Here is a 22,481-nt window from a genome sequence, read left to right as displayed (position 1 = left end):
AATGCCCACATTATCACTGCTTTCTCCTAAAACACCTTCACCATGACTGGTTAACCTCTTATCGTACATACAGAATTTCATAGGCATTTTCAGTTTAGGGTTTTGCACCTACTGCTCAATCCTTCTGCAAAACCAATCCGTGTGTTTTGTTAATGGGGTTATTTTGTCTATTGAGTTTTAGTCCAGTTGTGGTAAATTTGGAATTCACAGATGCGTACTAGTGGTTTTGTTTTAAAATATTATCTCCTCTCAGATGCTTGGCATGGTCTATGAGAATGTGCTGTGTCTAAAACTTTTTGCATATATTTTCAGGAACGCTGAATTCATTCCACAAATTTCCCTTCATTTACTATGATTAGAAATGGTGCTTGTGTCACAGCTCATTGTAGTAGTATATATATCATGTGCAAAAATGGGCATTGGTGTGACTTAAAAAGATACTGTCAAGACAAGCTGAAATGTATAAAAGAAGTACCTTGGCTAGATTACACAGACTGTGTATTCAGTAACATTAGAAACAACAAAAACAACAATAATGGTAATTTTTTTTTTGAAAACTTGGGGTTTGAGTGTTGGAATTTTGATGGGTTGAACATAACAATGGAATTTTGCAAGCAGTTTTGCAAGTTCAATTTGAACATTATAGCTATTTTTTCTAACTGTATGCTCTTCTGGTGTCTCTAGAAAAGCAGGAGATCTCCCAGAGTGCTGTATTTTAAAGTAATCATCTTTAAAATATTTTTTACTTATGTTTGGTTTTTATAAGGCATTGTATACTTCTTAATTTGTTGTTTCAGCCAAAATTGAGACAGGCATGTCTGCTACTTTACTTGTATTTTTCTGACATGCTGTATTATGTCGTCACAGCACATGAAAATAATATTCCTTGTATGTCCAACACACAGAGTATGACAAGGATGCAGAAGTTGCCAGGATGACTCAGAGATAGGGTTTATCTGGTGAACCCTGTTTCTGATTGTGACCTCTATAAGAGATGAAATAACACCAGAGTAGAACAGTGATAGATAAATCTAACAAAATAAAACTTTCACTTAACAGCTAGAAGAAAAGGTTCTGTATTCATACTGGAAAAAGGACTAAATGCAATTTTACGTCAAGCTCCCATGTTGTTCCTCTTGGTGAATTACCTGCACTTCATGTCTTTGAAAAGTCATCTCAGTACAAGACTCACTATCTCCGTTTCAGGACATTGCAATCTGCCTGATATAGCACTGATTTTTTTTTTTTCCTCCTTTGCCAGTCATAACTGCTGCAGATTTTTCCAGTCATTAGTCCATGAGAGTGAAATGTGTAGAATCATGGAATCTCTTGTCTCAGAGTCACTCAGCCTGTCAGGGACCTCTCTAGTCCAACCACTTTCCCAAAGCAGTGTAAACATCGAGTTCAAAACAGGTTGCTCAAAGCTTCTTTCAGTCCTGTCTTGAAAACCTCTAACGTCAGAAATGGCACAACTTCTCTGCCTGTTCAGGTCTTTCTGAAGTGCTGCCCAGCCATTGAGCAGATTGACAGGTATCTCCTGATTTCACATCCTCTGCAAACTTGACTGAAGTGCCTTTTATCCCTTCCTCTGTGTCACTGATAGTAATGTTAAACACAACATGATGCAGGATGGACCCCTGTGGTATGGCTCTTCATACTGTCTTCAGATAAAGTATGACCTTCTGACACCTCGTGGAGAGGGATTTTGGGTGTATTGGTGGATGGCAAGGTGAGCAGGACCCAGCAATATGAACTTGCTGACCAGAAAGCCAACTGTATCATGGACTACATCAAAAGCCAAGGCCAGTGAAATGGCAAAGTGCCACTGTAACAAGGTGACATGCCAGGCCCTGCCCTTGGGTCACAACAACCCCACTACAGGCTGGGGCAGGGTGGCTGGAAACCTGCAGAGCAGAAGCAGACCTGGGGGTGTTGGTTGACAGCGGCTGAACATGAGCCAGTGTGCCCAAGTGGCCAAGAGGGCCAGTGGCATCCTGGCCTGTACCAGCAACAGTGTGGCCAGCAGGACCAGGGCAGGGATTGTCCCCCTGTACTCAGCACTGGTGAGGCCACACCTCAAATCCTCTGCTCAGTTTTGTGACCCCACTCCAAGAAGGATGTTGAGGTGCTGGAGCATGTCCAGAGAAGGACAACAGAACTGGTGAAGGGTCTGGGGCACAAGTCCTGTGAGGAGTTGCTGAGTGAGCTGGGGTTGTTTAACCTGGAGAAAACAAGGGTCAGGTGAGGCCCTCATTGCTCTGTACAACCATCTGAAAGGAGGTTGTAGCAAGGTGGGATTGGTTTCTTTTCCCAGCTAACAGGCGATAGGACAAGGAGAAATGGCCTCAAGTTGTGCCGGGGAAGGTTTAGATCAGGTTTTACACCGAAGAAAGTACTTTACTGAAAGGGGTGTCAAGCACTGAAACAGGCTGCATGGGGAAGTTCAGAAAACATGTAGATGTGGTGCTTAGTGACATGGTTTATTGGGGGAGCTGTTGGTGTCGAGTTGATGTTTGTACTTGATATCTTTGAGGTTTTCCAACCCTAGTAACAATTCTGTGGTTCTATGAAAGTGTGGTTAGAGTAGATATTAGGGGGAAATACTTCACTGTGAGAGTGGTGAGACACTAGAATAGATTGCCCAGGAGAGTTGTGGATGCCCCATGCCTAGAAGTGTTAAAGGCCAGGTTGGATGTGGTTTTGTGCAAGGTGGTCTAGTGGAAAGGTATCCTTACCCATGGCAAGGGAATTAGAGCTAGATGATCTTTAAGGTCCCTGCCAACCCATATGATTCTGTGATGTATTGATACAAATGTATGACTCCTGGGCCTTATCATCCAACGATCATCATCTTCACCCATGTAGCTGTCCCTTTCTGCAGATCATGACGACCTAAGATAACACTTGGTTATTGACATAGGAGTTGGTGTGTGTCCGCCATCATTTCTGTCATGACTGGCATCTCTTTTGTATCACTAGGCGGAAGATGAAGAAGGCTACCGTAAGCTGATTGATCAAAAGAAAGACAGACGCCTAGCCTACCTGTTGCAGCAGACGGATGAGTACGTGGCTAACTTGACTAACCTGGTATGGGAGCATAAGCAGGCGCAAGCAGCCAAAGAGAAGAAGAAGCGAAGGAGAAGAAAGAAGGCAAGTAGTTACAGCTGATATTTTTAAGCCATTTCTTCTTCAAATCAAGTTTAAATGTTGATAAATGTAGTAATGCCCGATTGTCATACACAGACCAGACGTCTAAAAACATCTACACCACCAAATTCTTAACACTGAGGGAACTCATCTCTCTCTCTATTGAAATATATGTATGCTGTTATTAAGTCAAAAGAAGGTGAAAAGGAGGCAGGATTATAAAATTATTAGCTGTTAACATTAATCTTCTTGTAACATAATTTGCTCATAATCTTTGTACAGGTAAAATTGGGACAGATATGTAAGTTAGGGTTAATGTACCCAAAAGTTCAAGGTATCAAAAATATACTCTGTGAAGAAGATAGCAAGAGTCTGGTTTGTGTAGCTGTTTCATGCAGGGCACCTGTTTTAGACTTCCACATTATACACTCAGTCCATTTTGTTAGGACAAAATTGACTCAGTCCATTTTGTTAGGACCATTGGAAATGGCTAAAAAACTTGGCTAGGTTTATTATAGTAAATGGGTATTTTGCCAGTAGTATTGTTCACTGTGCATTTTTAACCTTTAATTGAAACTTTTCAAGATTACTTTTCTTCATATGAAATGTTTTACCCTGTAAGAGAGAGTTGTCGAAATTGAACAGTGCAATTTTCAAAAAAATGATTCCATGTGTGAAATAGTGATTAAGGAATGATTTGTAATTTTTTATGACCTCAAAGTACGTTTCGTCTCTTGCAGAATGAATAAGAGGATTTTTATAATCCATTTCCATGCCTGGTTTGCTACTAATTACTGCTACAAATACAAGTATTATGTTTACAGGGTTTGCTAACAGTACTGGAAATGTGCTAATAAGAACCAGCATGGAAAAATACGGATCTGGGCCATTAATGGCCTAAAAAAATAGTTAATGTTTTCTCGTGCTGTCACAGAAACCTCGGTTCCTGAGGGTATGTTCTAACATAGGAACAATACCCTGTCTACAGAATTAAGATGTAATTTGGATGCAGTTCTTGGCCTGTATTACCAGTGAGAACAGGCCTGATTTATTGGAATGCATGGTAGAGATAATCATTAATGAGACAGCATGTGGAGTAACTGCATAACTTTAATAACAAATACGTATGCCCTTAACTATCCACATTCATGATATGTTTCTCCTTCTATGTCAGTTTAGCTGAACTATTTATGAGAAACAATGTATCTTCTGGCCATGTCAGTAAAGATAAAATTTTCTGTCCCTGAAGTTGAAAGGAAGTATGTCCCGTGTTCAGTGTTTATATATATTCCACTCTAAAACCTAAAAATATTAGCAAAAAAGAGAAAAATATCTTTGCTCTGTCTTGATCATCTTCATCCTTTTGTTTGTAATTAACTTCTTCCCAGCAATCTTTTGCTCATCTGTGAAGGAAGTAGGAGTCTACGCAAATATTACCCTTTATTTTAATCTAGAATTCTATGAATTTGTCATTGCTTGGCTGCAGAACACATTGCAATTAGTGGGCACTGTGTCTTTTTTCAAAGTCATACACGTTCAGTCCTCAGGCTTCTATGTTTTGTAATCCATACAAAAGTTTCGTCTACTACCACCTGTAGTTAATGTTTTGTACTTACAGAGAAATGAGAAAAGAGAGTTCTTAGGATTTTCTCCTGGGAATGGCAGTGAGGAAGTAGATGGTGAAGAAATAATCTTTGCCAGACTCATTATAGAATATCCAAGTGAACCCTATATTCTTAGTAGAAAAAAATTTGAGATTAGTCCATTCTTTCTCTGGGGTACAGTTTCTGTAATCTTCATGCTAGATTTTCCCTGTTTGTTTTTCACATTCCTCTATTTGTGTTTTCTGTCTCTAGCTTCCTACTGTAGTCATGGATAAGAAAAAAATACTCCATATGAAATTTTCGTCTGATAGGCTAGTTCAACTTGCTATGCAGTCTCTCACTTTATTGTTATTAGTTTTTCCTGTCATTAAACAGAGAATGAAAAACATTTTTAATATTGGGATTTCCCCCATTCAGGGATTAAATTGTCAGCATGGTTTTCTCCCAGTGAACAGCCCTGATGCTTACTGCTTTTCTGTGATTTGAGTTGTAAGGTTCTTTTCCATTGCCCGTAGCTAAGCTATAACAATCTTTATGTATTCAACAGCATTCTCTTGTGTAAAAGAATGGATCCCAGCCCTGGTTCATCCAGGGAGAAAGTATCCTAAGTCACTGCAGTGTGTTCAGCCAAGACTAGATAAGTGTGTTCATAGCTTATCCTGCCCATGGGTTTATTTAAAATCTTCACTTCTGGTGCAGTTCCTTTCTTTGTCAGCAGTCATACCTGCTGCCTAGAAATGCTGAAGCAGGCAGACTTGAAGCTTGTATTGTTGTTGTTCCTACTAAGCATCAGCTGCTGCATGTTCACTTCTAGTTTATGCTTTACATAATGGACTTCAATGACAAAGAAAAAGGCTGAAGCAGTTTCTAAGGATAATATCAATATTAAGAAGTGCAGCTATTCCTCAAGTATAGTTATTAAACAAAAGAAGGAATAACTTGATGGTCCATATTTATCATGTGCTTTGATAATAGTTGGAAGTTGGAAGTTTTCTCTCTCTAAAACAGAATTTAAGAGATAACTTCTTGTTGTTAGTCTATTTACATTAGTATCCAGAATCATATTTTGCTGTACTACTATAAATTCAGCAGTGTGACGTAAGGAGAAGCTGTAAAATGTGCTTACTTGCTCAGAATTGTTTAGGAAAGTTTGAATGCAGAAGCAAACTATATGTCTTTCATTTTTCCTTATACTATGCTGACATTTTTAAGTAATGTAAATGAGGATAAGCCTTGAGGAAGATACTGCTAATTTCTCAGGCTGGTGGCTGGAGAGAAAAAAATCTAGCTTTCTCCAGTGAAGAACTCCAGGGTTCCTTTTGTTTCTAATTTGAGTAATTGTGGTCAATGCATGATTGGGAGATAGTACAAAGAACTCCCAAAATACTTCTTCTAGTTAGCTGTCAGTCCAAAAAACCCAAAATACATACCCAAGATAAAAGGGCCTTGCATGAATATACGCAGCAGTCTGTGATGCCTGCTGACACCTTCAAAATGGAAATTAAAGCAGTTTAGAAGAAATTAGCAGTAAATCACATGAAAATAATTTACTATTTTATTTGCATTAGAATAGCCTATGAGCAACTGAGCTCTAGGTCTGAACCAGAAATTCAGTGGGCCATCCACTTCTTACATGCAGATTTATAACATTGACTGAAGTGAGTAGGTACCATTAGTAAATACTTTGTGTGTGTTAATTGTTAGGGCCCATCTCTGTCTATATCCATCCACACCTTTGTTAACTTGAATCCCAGGCTGTTCAGAAATAAGTGAAACATACTCATGATCCAAAATGTTTACATCATACAAAGTATTCTTTCTGTACTTTTAATCTGATCATAGTATTTTTCACTTCTTCATTTGTTTTAGAAAGCTGAAGAAAATGCAGAAGGAATGGCATCTGGTCTTGGCCCCGATGGAGAGGTATGAGTTTTTACAAGGTGGTTCTTTTTTCTTGTTGTAGGTTTTTGGTTTTAAAAAAAAAACCTTACCGATGATTGTTCTGGATTGTGTGTCATGGCTATAACTTTAAAGAGTTATGATGACAACTGTTCTGGGAGCCGTTGTTTATAAACAGAATAATCATTACCTGGGTTAACATTTATGCTAGCCTGTCACTATTCTGAAAATCAAAGACTAAAACGAGAAGTATATTGAATATACTTCAGTATATTGAAGAATTCTGGGTATGCTGAAGTCTGCCTCTCATTTTTGTAATGTGCTTACAAGAAATACTTTTCTTGCAGTCTGTATATGTACAACTTACTGTCTAGTTTGAGCTCATAAACACTATACATATATATCTTCTCATCTTTATAAAAATATATTGTTGACATTGCATGTAGTTAAATTCCTTTCAGTCACAGGACAGAATATAGTGTAATGATGGATTAAGATATCTGAAAGTTCTTTCTTCCTCAGAAGCAAATGGAAATGAGTAATTTTTCTGGGTCATTCTTCAAGTAATATTCTTCATTCAGTAGCAGAGCATATGCTGCCTTCAGAGCTTTAAAACAGGCCTTTACTTAGAAAGCTAGCTAAATTGTTTGATTCTTGTTTCTCAAAAAAAAAAAAGCTATCAAGTCACTGTATGTTTTTTGTTACAGATATCTGTTGGTATAAATAACAGGATTAAATGCCTGCAAGAATACATACCGTGTGTCTTGACAAAAACCAATAATGTATTCTTTTCCATGCTGTTCTTTCTAATTTACTTGGGATATTGGGATATATTTGTGGATGTCGTATAGAATATGTTACACACAGAAGTACTGTGACTCAGTGCTTGCTTAGTAGTCATGTGGGGAAAGTGTGGCATCTAATAACAAAACTCTGCTGGTTGTTCAGAACTGGAATTTTGATAGTACTATTAGTTTTTTTAATTATGTAAGACAAGCATGAAATTCACTTACCTTATGGTGTAAAATGTCACTTGAATTTTTAGCCCATAGATGAGAGCAGTCAGATGAGTGACCTTCCAGTCAAAGTGACTCACACTGAAACAGGCAAAGTTCTTCTTGGACCAGAAGCACCCAAGGCAAGTCAGCTGGATGCTTGGCTGGAAATGAACCCTGGGTAAGTAGTTAGTGTACAAAGTAGACTCTTTTTTTCTATTTGCATTGATACTTTCCATGTTATACTTTATTTCTTGTTTACCAATTCTATTCTTATTTTAATATAGTGTATGTAAGCTGAATAGGACATGTACTGAACCTATTACCTCCTCTTGTTCACTGTAATTCACAATCTTTCTGTCATTTTTGTACAGCTATGAAGTTGCTCCCAGATCAGACAGTGAAGATGAGAGTGGTTCTGAATATGAGGAGGAGGTATGTATCTTTAAAAAGAAATACTGGGACAATACAGTAAAAAACAAGTACTTATTTCATATTTCATTTTCCCCTTCTTCGTAGTGAAGAGAGGGGAAGTGATAGCAGATGTGTAGGTGCTTTAAGACTAATACAAACAGGAAAATTAATTGATTCTGTAGTTCTTGATTTATAGCAGTTGTTCTTTATATGCACTCTAAATGCCTAACTGGTAATTGTGGTTAGGAAGAATGAGTATTTTACTCTGATTATTAATAATAATGAACTGGAGAATTAAGCGGGTTCCTATTTTAAAATACATCTCAGGAAATGCTGCATTGTGGCTTTGTGCTGAATGAAATTAACATCTTCAAGGTTTATGCATCAGAGGTTTTATGGGCAATAAAGTAACATGGTTGCTACTTATATATTAAGTGTATTAAAATGTTAGGAATTATGCCAGGGATTTATATTCAGACTTCTCAGGGTAGGCTTATTTGATTCAGTATTTGGATGGTGATTTAAATACTATTATTACAAAAATTCTAAAAAGAATCTTAAAATTAACACACACAAAGGTCCCAGGCTAGTAGGGTCATAATATTAGGTACTATGAATAATGAATACTGATACTTGCATAGCATTTTCACATTATTACTTTCTAAAGGAGAACAGAAGTGAGGAATAGAGAGGGACCATGTTCCATCAACAGCCTGGTAGCAGAACTAAGTGAGGAATAGAGAGGGACCATGTTCCATCAACAGCCTGGTAGCAGAACTAGGTATAGAGCTCAGATCTCCTAAGTTTAGCAGTCTTCAAAATACTAGACCAAACAACTACTGAAACTGACTGGACTGTGTGACGTTACAGTATGTGCCTTTGTAGGACTAATTTCTGGTAATACAATTCTACATGTCTGTTGATGCCATGAAGATTTTTTGCCTTTTCTTTTATACCCCTGTTATACCTTTTTACAGCTTCTGTATTCTCAGTGCTTTTTCCCTACATTCTTGGACTTGTTTGTCAAGCTAAGAGACTAAACATTTTAGAAGCTTCGTAGCTAGGGATCAGTGTGCCCCAGACCCCAAGGTCCTCTCCAGAACACATTCTATCAACTAAGATAGAACCATCCAGGGGAGGGCTCCTTGGGGAGGGGGGCTCACTTGAGCCTCTCATTGGGGAATCTTTGATAGATATGCTAATTAGTAAAACCTATAATGTTACACCTGATCTTTCGGGGCATATTCGGCGGGGTGCATTTCGCTGCATATGACCTGGATGTGTGCACCTAAGGATCCTTAAAATAAATACTAAGGTAAAATCTCTTTATCCCTTCTAACCGTGTATGACTCTTGATTTTAAGACCAGGAAAAGGCATCACTGTCATTATTAAGAGAGGAGAGAAGGGCCTGATACCTGTCAGGTTTCAGAATCTCACTTAATGACATTTTAAGTTATTTGCTGTCTGCTGCAACTGTAGCCAAAAGACAAGTTACTTTAAAAAGAGTAAAAATAACTGGTTTTAAAAAATTAAGAAACTAGAGGCCTAAATCAGTAGTTGACAGTTTTTTAAGCTTTATTAATTCATCACACATCTAGAATACAACATAAAAAACTCCATGATACTGGAATACTCTCCATGAATATGGTAGTCAGAGAAAGCGTTTTGAAAGTAAGATCATTAAAGGGGAAAATAGTTTTTATTTCAAAGTCTTATGACTTCCTGCCAGTTAATGTATGTCAAAAGTAAACCATCTTGTTATGCTGCAGTGCAGTTCTATTGCAGAGCAGGTGTAAATTGAACCTTGTGATTCAGATGTCTGTCGTAAACCACTGACCAGTGAAAGCTACCTGTATGTGAATGCCAGTTCAAAGTATGACTGAGGAACATATTACACTTCCCAGAGCTTCTGTTCTTCTTCTGTATTCTGTAGGATGAGGAAGAAGAATCAAGCAGACTAGAAGCAGATGAAAAGATACTCCTGGATCCTAACAGCGAGGAAGTTTCTGAGAAAGATGCAAAGCAAATAATCGAGTGAGTATTTGTTAAGTGCTGTTTGTTTGGAACCATGGTTTCTTACAGTCACATTTTACAAGAGTAGCTTTCTCTAGAGTACAGTGATTTGAGGCATGAATATCTGCAGGAGAAGGAACATGATCATTTAATTATATACTGTTTATAATCTTGCACCCTTTGGTGTACTCATCTCAATTGAGGACTTGTACTGTTTCTTTAGACATATATATGTGAGCCATGGTCAAAAAATATTTGTTCGTGGGAATTCACTCAAATTCCTTTTCTGCTTTCCAGGACTGCCAAACAAGATGTGGATGATGAATATAGCATGCAGTATAGTGCTAGAGGGTCTCAGTCCTACTACACTGTTGCTCATGCAATCACAGAAAGGGTGGAAAAGCAGTCTTCCCTTCTTATTAATGGCACATTAAAACATTATCAGGTGAGAAATCACTAAAACATTAAATTACTTGAAACTTGGAATTATGCTGAACATCTCAGTGTGGTATTTCATATGGCAAACTGAAAACTTGTTAAAAAATACAAAGTCTCTAGTAGGTTAGAATTTGGAAATATGGACAGAGCAATGACACCTGGCACAGATAATGTTTCATACGTACTGCTTAAATAATACAAACTTTTTACAGCAACCTCTACCTTTTTTTCATTTCAGATGAATAATATTTTGATTTTGCTAACTTTCTCATTGACTTGTAATTTCTGTTCTTAGTGTTTTAATTTGTGGTGGGTTAACAGTATTTTCCTTCTTCCAGTATTCAAAAGTTTAGAATTTTATTGTTTACTTAAGATCCTAATAATTCGGTGCAGTGATAGATACAATTTGAAAATAAGAAAAATATTTTACTATGGAGGTTGGTGTCACCTGTTCTTCACAGACTTGCACTGGATTTAGTAACCAAGAACTTCAGTATTCTGACCATGACCTAGATGCACAGGTGATTGAAAATGTCCTTGACATGTGTTTTCTACACTTCTGCTATTGTACAACTTCCTGGTTAATTCCAAAAACCTGCACCTTTTCTCTAGTCAGAGCATTATTTGTGTGTATATGTATCTCTCCACATAACGAATAGTGACGCAGACACGATAGCTTTCCTTTTTTCAATTCTGAAGCGACTTTGTAAGTGGGACATACGGTGGGACAACAGGTTCCAGTCAACTCTTGATGGCTTAATAGTAAATATGAATCAGTCCACGTGTAAGTAAAGCCAGTGAATTGGCAGCATTATTTTGGATACTGTCTTGCAGGGACAACAGATAGCATGTATTGTAGAGTTTTCCCTCTGAACTTTCTCGGGCCACCTAATTTCCTGCTCTCTCCATGCATGAGACATATGAAAACTCTGGATGTTAGAAGCAGAAACTTCACAAATCCGTCAGTAATGTGATACACACATGTGGAAATCTGTCTGACAGAAGGGAATAGTGCTTCCTAGCAGTATTCCTTGGTGTGTGAAATTCTGTTATGTAGACATTGCTTAGCTACAGAACTCTGGCTTCCTTCCAGCTCTGGAAGTTTATACACAAGGCATATTTGGACAAAGGTGGCTTACTCTGACGTGGAGTTTTGATGGCAGACGCTAAGTGGACATGTGCTACGAGAGTTTTAGCATACCAGTGATACAGTTGGCAACTGTGAGGCTTACATGTTCTGTGCAGATTTGACAAGTTTCGTTTTGAACGATTTTAATTGACACAGGCAAATGTCATGAAGTACACGCAGAAAGTTAGCATTTGACAGTGTTGAAATTGAGGAACAAATTCCTGCAGTGGCATTTATCAGCCTTACATATGAGTGCCTCTGTTGGACATTTGTCCCATACTGCTGATTTATTATTAATTTTTTATTATTAATTATTTTTGTGAGTTTTAAATAAGTGAAACTCTTACTCTTCATTTCAGCTCCAGGGACTGGAATGGATGGTTTCTCTCTATAATAACAATCTGAATGGAATTTTAGCAGATGAAATGGGACTGGGAAAGACAATACAGACTATTGCTCTCATCACTTACCTGATGGAGCACAAAAGACTCAATGGCCCCTATCTCATCATTGTTCCCTTGTCGTAAGTAACGGGTCTCATTCTGGCATTATTGTCGTAAGCACTGCAGATTGGTTTGTTTGGAACACAACACACTGGCAAAACCAGAAAGCTGATAAAACATTTGATTCTATTAATTTTGATGAACAGTATTGAATTTACTGTAATTCACTCTTAAGCCAAAAGAGGGGGATGTTTTTTCTTTCCTGTTATATGCATGCACTTCATCTTTCAGCTTTTAACTGATATTAAAAATCTGTTGCTTAGTTCTTTAAGCAGCTGGTGCCTCATCTGATACCATGCAAGCATGTTTTAATGAGGTTGATCTTTTAAATACTGTATAGGTACCCCTGGATATATATAGTCTTGATTGATATGCACACTTCCGGCAGGTGTGCAGATTATGATTATTTCTTGTGCTGCCTGCTTTCCCTTAACTTTCCAAAATGCTGCTTGTTTCATACATTTCTTCTAATGCATCTTCCTTTCTCCAAAGGTCAGGTGTGGATTTTAGTGATTTGAATGAAAAATGTCAGGCACTGTAGAACTCCTATAGGATGTTGAGGAGTTGTTTTCTTATTTTTATGTGTAATTGACTTGATTGATGTTCAGAAGTTTCTGGTAATTTCATTAGCCAGTTTGTCCACCAGTTGTGCTGAGCATGCAAATTTGTTCTAAAATTAGGATAAATTTGATTTGTGGTCATCTCTTAATTTCTTTTGAGGTGTCTTCTGGCTGCACTGCAGTAGTAACTGATTGACTAAGATAAATGCCACAGGTTTGCCTAATTGTATGGGTACAAATTATAAGCTTAGTTTGAAAAGAAACATCCGAGAGAAGAGCTATGAAACAAAAATAGCGGGAGTGTATTAATGTCAATTTTCATGTGGGCACAGTAAAAAATCACATTTCTTTTAAGTACTCTGTTTTTTAAAAAACTGAGAGGAGCTGAAAGTTCTTTCTTGTATACGTTTTAAAAGCTGCCTTTCTCTGCCTTTTCTAAGTCGTTAGTATTGCTGCCATCATTGGTCCACTAGGAAGGAGAAAACCAGCTAGCAGCTGAAAAACCTCAAGGTTATTTTTTGCTGTTGTCTCATGATAGCAATGAGCTTCACAGTAAGAACTTTTTTGTTGTGATCAAACTGCAGAAACAGTGCAAGAATGGATCCACGTAGTGGCAGTGGTGGTACTATGAGTAGTTCTGCTTGAGTAGAACACAGATGAAGTCTATTATCAGTTTTGTTGGGCTGTATCTGAAAAGCTGTAATGTCCATTTTTGGATGATAAGTAGTATAGAAGAACTTAAAAAACTATTTTTTTGTTCAGAGATATTGTTCTTATCCTTACTATGTTCCAAAGTATAAAGGTCCATGTAAAATACTACTTCTACTGGTTTCAAAAAGGGCCCTGAATATAAGCTGAAAGAGTGTTTCACACTTCTTTTTGTGGTTACTTTCCTCTGACATGCTTGTATTTTGTTGCAGTACATAAAGTGCATTTTTAAAATATGTTGTTATTTATGGGGGTTGATTACATAAAACGTGTTGAAAAGCTGGCAACCACTTGGAAACGATTATAAAGTTTGGTTTGCAAATGATGAAATGTTACTTCTTCTTTATAATCTCTATGATAGGACTTTATCCAATTGGACATACGAATTTGACAAATGGGCTCCTTCTGTGGTGAAGATATCTTACAAGGTTTGATTTGCTTTTTATATGACTGTAGAATAGAAGGAATGAGAACTAGAGACAGTTTTTCCTCTGTCTCAGCAAACTTTTAAACTGTTCATTAGGTTTTGTCATGTATGTCAGATACTAAGCAGTGTGAGTTAATCATACTAAGAAGACTGTAACAAACTATGAAAGACTGTAGAAGTAAAACAACTGTAAACCACTGTACAAAATGCAGAATAAAATTGTTAATTACCACATTGCAAGGCTTCTGATGAAAGTTACAGATGGTAACTACCTAACATTTTATTCATAGCTAAATACTTTCTTGTGTAGCTGCTGTAGTAGCTAGATATAGCCAAGCAATTTGCAGGGAGACCAGACCACTGTCTATTTTTTTCCATAAGCCCGTTAAGCAGCTTTACAGGCTAGCAGTGGTTTAGGGAAAGAGCACTCTGCGAAGGTCTGGAATTACATCAGTGTATTATTTACTGTATGGTGGCAGGTTCATGTAGTTGCTCATCATCTGCTAATTCATAAAAACAATGTTTTTTCTTCAACAAAGTAGAGAATAACAACTCACGTCTCTCTCTTTTAGGGTACGCCTGCAATGCGCCGCTCACTTGTTCCTCAGCTTCGAAGTGGAAAATTTAACGTTCTTTTAACTACTTATGAGTACATAATAAAGGACAAACATATCCTTGCTAAGGTAATTTTAACTATTATCTCTCTACAGCAAGACCCAGACACCTTCAAATGGTACCACAAAACACATTTTTGTTTTATAGGGAAATTCCCAGTTGTTCTGTCCTTCAGTAAAAGTTAACCCTTTCATTTACTTTCCTGTTCCTCATTTTTTGATAGAACTTCTCTGTCATAGTTCTTCCTTATGTAAACACTAGGATTTTCCTGAATGTGGCCAGGGGACTAATTCCTCTGTGCAGTTCTGTCAGTACTGTATCCTGTCTGTCCTTGGAAGAACATTACTTTTCTCACCTCTGCATAATACTCAGCCTAATATGCATCAGTGACTTTCAATTTTTTCTGTTATTTCTGTCCTGACACTCACTCTTATTAGAGACCTTCCAGCTACGTGGTCACTTTTCCCCATGTGACTAAATAGTTACCTATATCATGAATTTGGTATCCAGACTAAAGAGTCTACACATCGCAGTTCCTAGGGGCTCACTGACTGTCTACAGGTAGGTATCAAGTACGATGAATTAAAATGAAAACTACAGTACTATAAGACTATTTCATGTGCACACAAAGCAGACTAAGGAAGTATTTGGCTATACAGACAAACCGTATGGTCTTCCTGAGTTGTTGTTCATTTTCACTTCATTTTTGTCTGTTACATGCTGCATATTTACTGCATATTACTTGTTTGTCCTGTAATACAAAGGCAGTGCATTTTCTTAGCATCATTCTGAATGCTTGAAAACAGCTTGAGACTACCTAATGTTCATTTTCCCCTATTTTTTCCCACTCTTGCTGAAAGGTAGGAATGACAGCACTATGCCACTCATCATGTCCTGGGAAATGGAATTAGGTAGTACCTCTAAAAGTACAAACTGAGGCCTCCTAGTCATATGGTCAGTGTGACACTTGAGTTAACTGTCCATGTTGTAGTGCAGATGGTAACAGAGAGTTTGAACAACAGCTTCCAACATCTGCTGTGACTGCATTTAAGATTTCATATTAAGAAATAGAAGCTTTGGTTGAAAGCGAAGTAAGGAGATGATTTTAATTATGCTGCTTTGTTCTCAAGGGAAAACACAGGATTAGCTGAAACAAAGTTCAGGGTTGCTGTTGTTTGTGAGCATACTTACTTTATCTGAAAATGCTTTTGTCTCCTTTCAAGGTTCTTGTTACAGACAGATTTATTTGGAGTTCATGCGGTTTCTTTCTTCCACTGTGAACCATATTCTGGCCTTGAAGAGCCAGTCATTCTAATCTCTTTCCCAGAAATGGAAGGAATCTGCTGTTTGCTGTTTCAATTGCAGTCAGAATTCAACATCAGATTGAGCATACCTAGTGTTTGTCTCTATGTTTGCTGCTAGCAAGGACACTGATAGTTGCATAATGCTTGATTTGGCTTTCCTCAAGGTTGAGACTGACTAATGTCTCAGGCTTTTAAGTATTTTTGTTCTATACATGTTGGGAGGAACTTGACAAAGTCTGGCCTGTTCTAACTTCGCCAACTTTTCTTCTTTTTCTTTCAGATTCGGTGGAAGTACATGATAGTAGATGAGGGCCATCGAATGAAGAACCATCACTGCAAGCTGACTCAGGTCTTGAATACTCACTATGTGGCCCCTCGGCGGATCCTGCTGACTGGGACTCCTTTGCAGAACAAATTGCCTGAACTTTGGGCTCTTCTCAATTTCCTTCTTCCAACCATTTTCAAGAGCTGCAGCACCTTTGAACAGTGGTTCAATGCTCCATTTGCCATGACTGGAGAAAGGGTACTGTGGCAGTGTTTTTTAAAAGATCAGAAATAAACCACTTTGATGAAAACAGAAGAGAGCTTATACAGAAGGATTAGTGTTTGAACTTGCTCTGGTACTTAGGGATTTAACTAAAAGACCCCTTTTTTATAATACCAAAATTTTAATGTTTAAAGTGTATTTTTTGACCCAGTCAGTTTGGTTGTAAGATGCAAGTAATTATTGCACATTCTTAACTTTTCATGTGAAAGAAGACATTACCTAATGTACTTGAGTTGCCTTGTAGTGACTTTTATAAACTCCTCTAGGTGGACTTAAATGAGGAAGAAACTATTCTGATCATCCGTCGTCTCCATAAAGTGCTTCGGCCCTTCTTGCTGAGAAGATTGAAGAAAGAGGTTGAGTCTCAACTGCCAGAAAAGGTTTGCAATGAGAGGAGTTCTGGAAAGGGTGTAATATTCTTTCTATGCATTAAGTAATGCCCCTTTTTCAGATTTATTTTGCAGAAGAGGACCTCTTTAGTATTTGTTTGTGTATACCTCTTCAGAGAAAGCTGGTCACTGAGGAAGCCTGAGTACCTGAAGTTTCTGCATTCTCAGGATTCCTCACCAACTTTAAATGTGTTTGTTGTAACCACTGTAAGATTTGCAACTTCTTTCTATAGAGTCTGGTTTCAATTTGTGAGTCAGCCATACGCTGAGCATAAAATTCTGTCCTGTATCATACTCCTTGAACTGGGCTGAAGCTAGTTCACTGAAATTCTTGAAGGACTACTGGACTTCATAAAGCAGGCGCAATTGGTCCTGCATTATCATTCCAGGAATTGTGTGAAGTCTCTTGTTGAAATTACACCATTTTTTTAACTAGTGGCTTTTAAATTCAGAACTTAAAATTATTTTCTGATTTCAAAGGTAATTGTTTTTATTTCTGGGTAACTCATCTTGTCCCACTGTGTCCTCCTCTGCAATTCTACATCCCTCTTCCCGGAATAACAACAGCAACTAAATAAAAAAAAGTAAATTTGAAGGTGTGATAAGGAAAATTTGGTTTTAAGGTCAACTGGATTTAAAACCATACCAAACTGTAATATTTGTAAGATGTGTTATAAGCTGACTGGCTAAATGAATTAAGAACTCTGTACAGATGCTTAGAGACAATACAAAGAAAGGCATTTAAAAATTATTTTTCATCTTTATAATCATGTCAACACTACTGCTGTTGCAAATTTTTGTTCCTTCAAATGTCAAATTTCAATACCCTCAGAAGGCATTTATTTGAGAATAAAACATACTTGCATTTGAAAATAATACTGAAATCAAGCCACTGTGTTTGATAAATCCAATAATAGGCTTTAGAGAGGGAAAATTTTCAAGTTGCATACACACTCATACTCAGAAGGCTATGTTTCTTTTTGTTGCCATCATCTTGAAAAAAGGAATTCATCCAACCCTGAGGACTGAACTTGGGGACTGAAGCCTGTTAATAAGGTTCATTTGCTTTTGCTAATCTTGGTGAAGAAGCCATTGAAGAAAGTCACTTGTCTTTAAGGAGTTCATACTCCTGTCTTTCTGAGAAGAAAATATCTGATAATTTTCTTCCCTTTTATTTATTAAACGTTAGGAAGCTTATGCTTTGTCTTTTATTCACAGCTTGAAGGATTTCTAGCCACTAGTGTGGTTTTGTTATATTACAGTTTTTATTTAACATAACTTACTAGAAACATAGTGACTATAATCCAGACATTGGGCAGTAGAAAAAATGACATAAAATTGGTGTGTGAAGTCTTTGTGTTACTGTTTTTAAATCTAATATGCAGTCAAAAAATAAATAGAGTTTTAAAAAGCTGAACAAGTCAGGCTGAATGTAGGGGTCATACAATACTGTATTAATTCCCTGTGTTTTAGTGTATGTTGAGAAAATGGCATATTTCTGTGACAGCCTAGGTAAATATTATGCCAGTTAGACTCTGTGAGGGATTCTTAATTGCTAGATATACAGTGATGATATTTTTATAATGCTTTGCTTAATATTTCTATAAAGCTTAACAGACACAATAAATTCCATGGGTTATGAAACATAAAATACTTTTTTAGTTGCATGTTAAATATAAAATCAGTTTTAAATTATTTTTAGATTTTAAAAATTACAGAGTGAGAAATAAAGTATGTTTGGTAATCCTGCAGTTGCATCGTTAGGATCCAGCTGTCTCACTGCAGTTGTGACTAACAGATAATCTTTTGAGATACTCATTGCTGTGCTTGCAGTTGGAGTGCTGGTTGTTGAAATTTTATGTGGTGTTATGGTACAGATAAAAGATTAGTAAGGTTGTTTTGTTTTGTTTTGTTCTAGAATGACAAGAATCTGCAGTTAGATCCTACTAACTTTATTATGTCATTGTGTTTATGGTTTTTGGTTTTGGTTTTTTTTTTGCACCAGGTGGAATATGTGATCAAATGTGATATGTCAGCTCTTCAAAAGATCCTGTACCGTCACATGCAAGCCAAGGGAATCCTTCTCACAGATGGTTCTGAAAAAGACAAGAAGGTATGAAAGAAAGAAAGACTAAAATATAAAGAAAATAATGTATTATGAACATGTTAACAATTTGATTTCTGTTTTATAAAATTAATGTGTAGACTCTTACTGCAGGTATCTGTCATGGGAAGAGAAATCTCAGGCATGCCTTTCAATTACAAGGCTGCAGCTATTCACAAGGGGAAGATACTGCTTGTATTCAGTGTAGTTGCAGCACCTTTCTTCAAACAGGCAATGTTTGAGAAAAGACTGCATTTCCCTTGGCTGAGTTTAATTCAATAATATATCTGAATAATTGTGATTGTGGCAGCAATGGCGACAGAAGGTCATTTATCTTGTCTTTCAGAGCTATTAGTTAAGTCTTGTTTCAGTCAGCTAAGACTGTATGCTTGTGTTCATCCTTACAAGATCTGTTGGTGTCAAAATTCTTTAAGAGATCAGTAAGATTCAAAGTCATATAATCAAATTTAGACTATGTGTTAGTAAATGTTGGTTATGTTGTCATGGGATTTGATCGAGTCAATACAGAGTAAAGAATTTGCCACTCCATCAACTTTTCACATAATAACAAATTTGAAATACTATAGTAAATGTGAAATACTTTGAACAGACACTGCAGAATATCTAGAATGTAACAGTTTCAGTTTGTACCCTCTTGTGTATATTGCTAATGCAGTGCAATCACATACAGTCTTTCCATAATCCTTTTTCAGGTTGCATTGGTACAGTGAGTGATTTTTCTATTCAGTATCTTATTTTACCTTCCTAGTTCTTTACAGTCAAATTGTTTTCTTTGCTGGTGCTTAATTAAACTCCAGACAAAGGATTTTTGCCTTGGATATTGAAACTCATCTTCATAGTTCGAACATTTTTTAGACATTAATTCGTGTTCCTCACTTGTGTTTTTAAGCAGTTTTTCAGTTTGATGTCTTTGTATTTGTCCTAAAATTTCATTTTGTATCACAGTCTTCTACTTCCTTCCTTTTCTGATCTCTTTCTTTTCATCTGCTCAGAAGCTTCTGTGTATTTTGTCCTACCTGTTTCTCTACCTGGCTTTGTGTTTAACCAGTTAAAATGGCCTTTGCTGTTTTCTGAACATTTCCCTTGCCTTCCTCTCTCCCCAAGGGACTAAAATTTTGCCTTTCTTGCAACCCTTTCTTAACTAATTTTTTTCTTTAAATGTTGAATCAAGGTCTGTTATCACTGCTGCCTGTTGTCAGCAGAGAGAGGTGGTCGTTAAGACCGCTTGGCTTCAATGATCAAACAACTATTGTGTTAGGAAAAAATCTTGTCTTTCTGCAGCTCTGGCCTGGACCCAGCTGAGATTAGAGACAATTTGCTAAGATGGAAAGCTCTAGGAGATTATTTTTATAACAAATATGAACTGCATTTTGGAGCAAATGTGAGATGATCCTGGAAAGAAAACCAAGTTTTAAATGTGTGGAGTGCCCCCTTCAAATAGATAATAATCTCTGCTCTAGATGAAAGTTACGATTTCAGTGTACTTCCTAGAAAAGACTAGAATATTGCTAGTATGTATTATGGTCAAGTAGTGTATTTTCCCTTGGTTTTAAAACTTGAAATTGGTAAATTGTTTTGGCTGAGATTTTAAAAATAAATCTAAATTAGTCATATAGTAAGCTTGGAATATTGATGCCACTCTGTTTACATTTATATAAAATGACAACAAAACAAAATGGCATTTGAAAGCAACAAGATTTTGGCAATGTTAATGTGATACAAATGTTCTCAAACTTACATTGACCAACTGCAGTTAGTTTTAAACCATACAGTTTGTTCTAGCACAGCTGACTGATGAGTGTCCTGGTTCTACACCATTAACTGTAGTGTGTGTTTTGAGAATATACTTCCATAAATAATAAGACGACTCATGAATTTGGTGAGCTTTAACATTTTTTTACCTGTGGCCTGATGTTTTACTCGGGCTGGAGTGAGAAACCCATATACCAAGTTAACAGACTGGAGAAGTTACTGTGGAATTGAATAGAACCCAGCTAGAATGATTTCCTCTTAGAGGGTTCAGACACTACGGAGTTTGTATGGTTTCATAATAAACAGTATAAATAATCAGGACAGTAGATGCTCTGCTTCCCACCATGAATATGGCAGGTAGAAATGTAGTGCGCTTCATGGATTACTTCCAGGTCTTCCTTTTTCATTACAGAGCATCCTTACGACAGATGACAGCAAGAGAACTGTTCTGGATTTTTGTTGTTTTGGTTTGGTTGGTTGGCCTGGTTTGGTTTTTTATTATTGGGGAGTTTTAATGGTTTTTTGGTTTCCTTTTGGTTTTGTTTTTTTTATTAGGGATGCAGTGTTTGGGTTTGGGATAAAAATATTTTAAAAGGTTATATTTGTAAATATATTAATTAATTTAATCATTAATTAATTAATCATTTGATTTGCATTGTTTGTACCTGTAGGGAAAAGGTGGAGCAAAAACTCTTATGAACACTATCATGCAATTGAGAAAGATATGCAATCACCCATACATGTTTCAACACATTGAGGTAAGACTGATAGGTTAGATTTTGAGAGTTGTTTTTATTCAGATGGCTAAAATAATAGAAAACTGCTGCTAAAGCTTATGTATATGGGAGGGGGCATTTCTGTCCATATAATTTATACTGGAAAGGAAAGATTTGGAAAAAAACCATTTATTATAGTCAACAAGTGCCATCTTTGTATTGATTATCCAAAGTCTAGTTTTAAAGTATTTAATTTTATGGAACAGTGTCTTTAAAAAGTGAGGAGGTTTTTTGTTAATTTAAAACAACCCAGAGCAACTTAGTATCCACATACACCAACCTTATGACATACAGACACTAGTTCAAAATATCATGTGTAGAATCTTTGTAATTAGCAGACTGCTAATCTTCTACAGTGCCAATTAAAATTGTTCTATTCCATCCATCTTGTTTTTTCAGCAAAAATGTACTATCTATATAACATCTCTCAATAGGATCTAAGTACATAAATATATCTGAAAAGATAGAAAGTGTCATAGATATCTATGTTTATGAAAATATAATTAAGTACCTACTGTGATGTATTATTATTAATTATTATTATTATTGTAGTTTTCATTCTTCGTTATCTTGTATGCTGAGTAATTAAACCGAGTAATTTGCAGATGGATCATCTACTAATTAGTATAAGTTAGTTAGTATTCTACTGTATTTGTAATCTGGTAAAATGTATGCTGCAGAAGTCACTTCTTCATGAATTTTAAATAATAGTATAGGAAAACATTAAGCAGAGCACTGTTGCCACAAGGTGGCTTCTGAGATTATGAACATCATTGAACTCAAACCTCAACACTCATATATTTAATTTGATTTCTATAAGAAAGTGTAATTTTTGGTTACTGTGTAGTTTGTAATATGTTTATTGCTTATAACTTTGCAGGAGTCCTTCGCTGAACATCTGGGCTACTCAAATGGTGTCATTAATGGGTAACTCTTCCTGTTTTTCCTCCTGTCCATAGTGTTGTATTGGAATTAATGATCACAGTCTTTTTCTGGAAGCTACATGTCAGCAAACTCAAGCAGTTCATACAAAGGCAGAGGAAGTACAGGGCACATATGTAAATCAAAACCTATTAGTACTAGAAGTGTTACAAGATCTTTTCATGACTGTCCGACTCTTTCACGATGGCAGGCA

General features: G+C 36.6%; 1 protein-coding gene across 5 annotated transcripts in view; it reads left to right on the top strand.

The window, feature by feature from the left end:
• The window catches only part of SMARCA2 (SWI/SNF related, matrix associated, actin dependent regulator of chromatin, subfamily a, member 2), a 121,016-nt gene that overhangs the window by 43,232 nt on the left and 55,303 nt on the right, over positions 1 to 22,481 (top strand). For all 5 annotated transcript variants that reach the window (XM_048291939.1, XM_048291936.1, XM_048291938.1 and 2 more), the window contains 14 exons: positions 2,980 to 3,150; positions 6,621 to 6,674; positions 7,696 to 7,826; positions 8,020 to 8,080; positions 9,994 to 10,094; positions 10,371 to 10,518; positions 12,000 to 12,163; positions 13,773 to 13,839; positions 14,411 to 14,521; positions 16,038 to 16,280; positions 16,571 to 16,684; positions 18,699 to 18,806; positions 21,242 to 21,328; positions 22,227 to 22,273. In XM_048291939.1, the coding sequence (XP_048147896.1) occupies positions 2,980 to 3,150; positions 6,621 to 6,674; positions 7,696 to 7,826; positions 8,020 to 8,080; positions 9,994 to 10,094; positions 10,371 to 10,518; positions 12,000 to 12,163; positions 13,773 to 13,839; positions 14,411 to 14,521; positions 16,038 to 16,280; positions 16,571 to 16,684; positions 18,699 to 18,806; positions 21,242 to 21,328; positions 22,227 to 22,273 (1,607 nt within the window). The remainder of the gene's footprint in view (positions 1 to 2,979; positions 3,151 to 6,620; positions 6,675 to 7,695; positions 7,827 to 8,019; positions 8,081 to 9,993; positions 10,095 to 10,370; positions 10,519 to 11,999; positions 12,164 to 13,772; positions 13,840 to 14,410; positions 14,522 to 16,037; positions 16,281 to 16,570; positions 16,685 to 18,698; positions 18,807 to 21,241; positions 21,329 to 22,226; positions 22,274 to 22,481) is intronic.

This window comes from Corvus hawaiiensis, chromosome Z (genome assembly GCF_020740725.1).
Source record: "Corvus hawaiiensis isolate bCorHaw1 chromosome Z, bCorHaw1.pri.cur, whole genome shotgun sequence".
Lineage (NCBI taxonomy): Eukaryota > Metazoa > Chordata > Aves > Passeriformes > Corvidae > Corvus > Corvus hawaiiensis.
The sequence above is the reverse complement of the archived record's forward strand: the minus strand, read 5'-3'. Positions and strand labels throughout refer to the sequence as shown.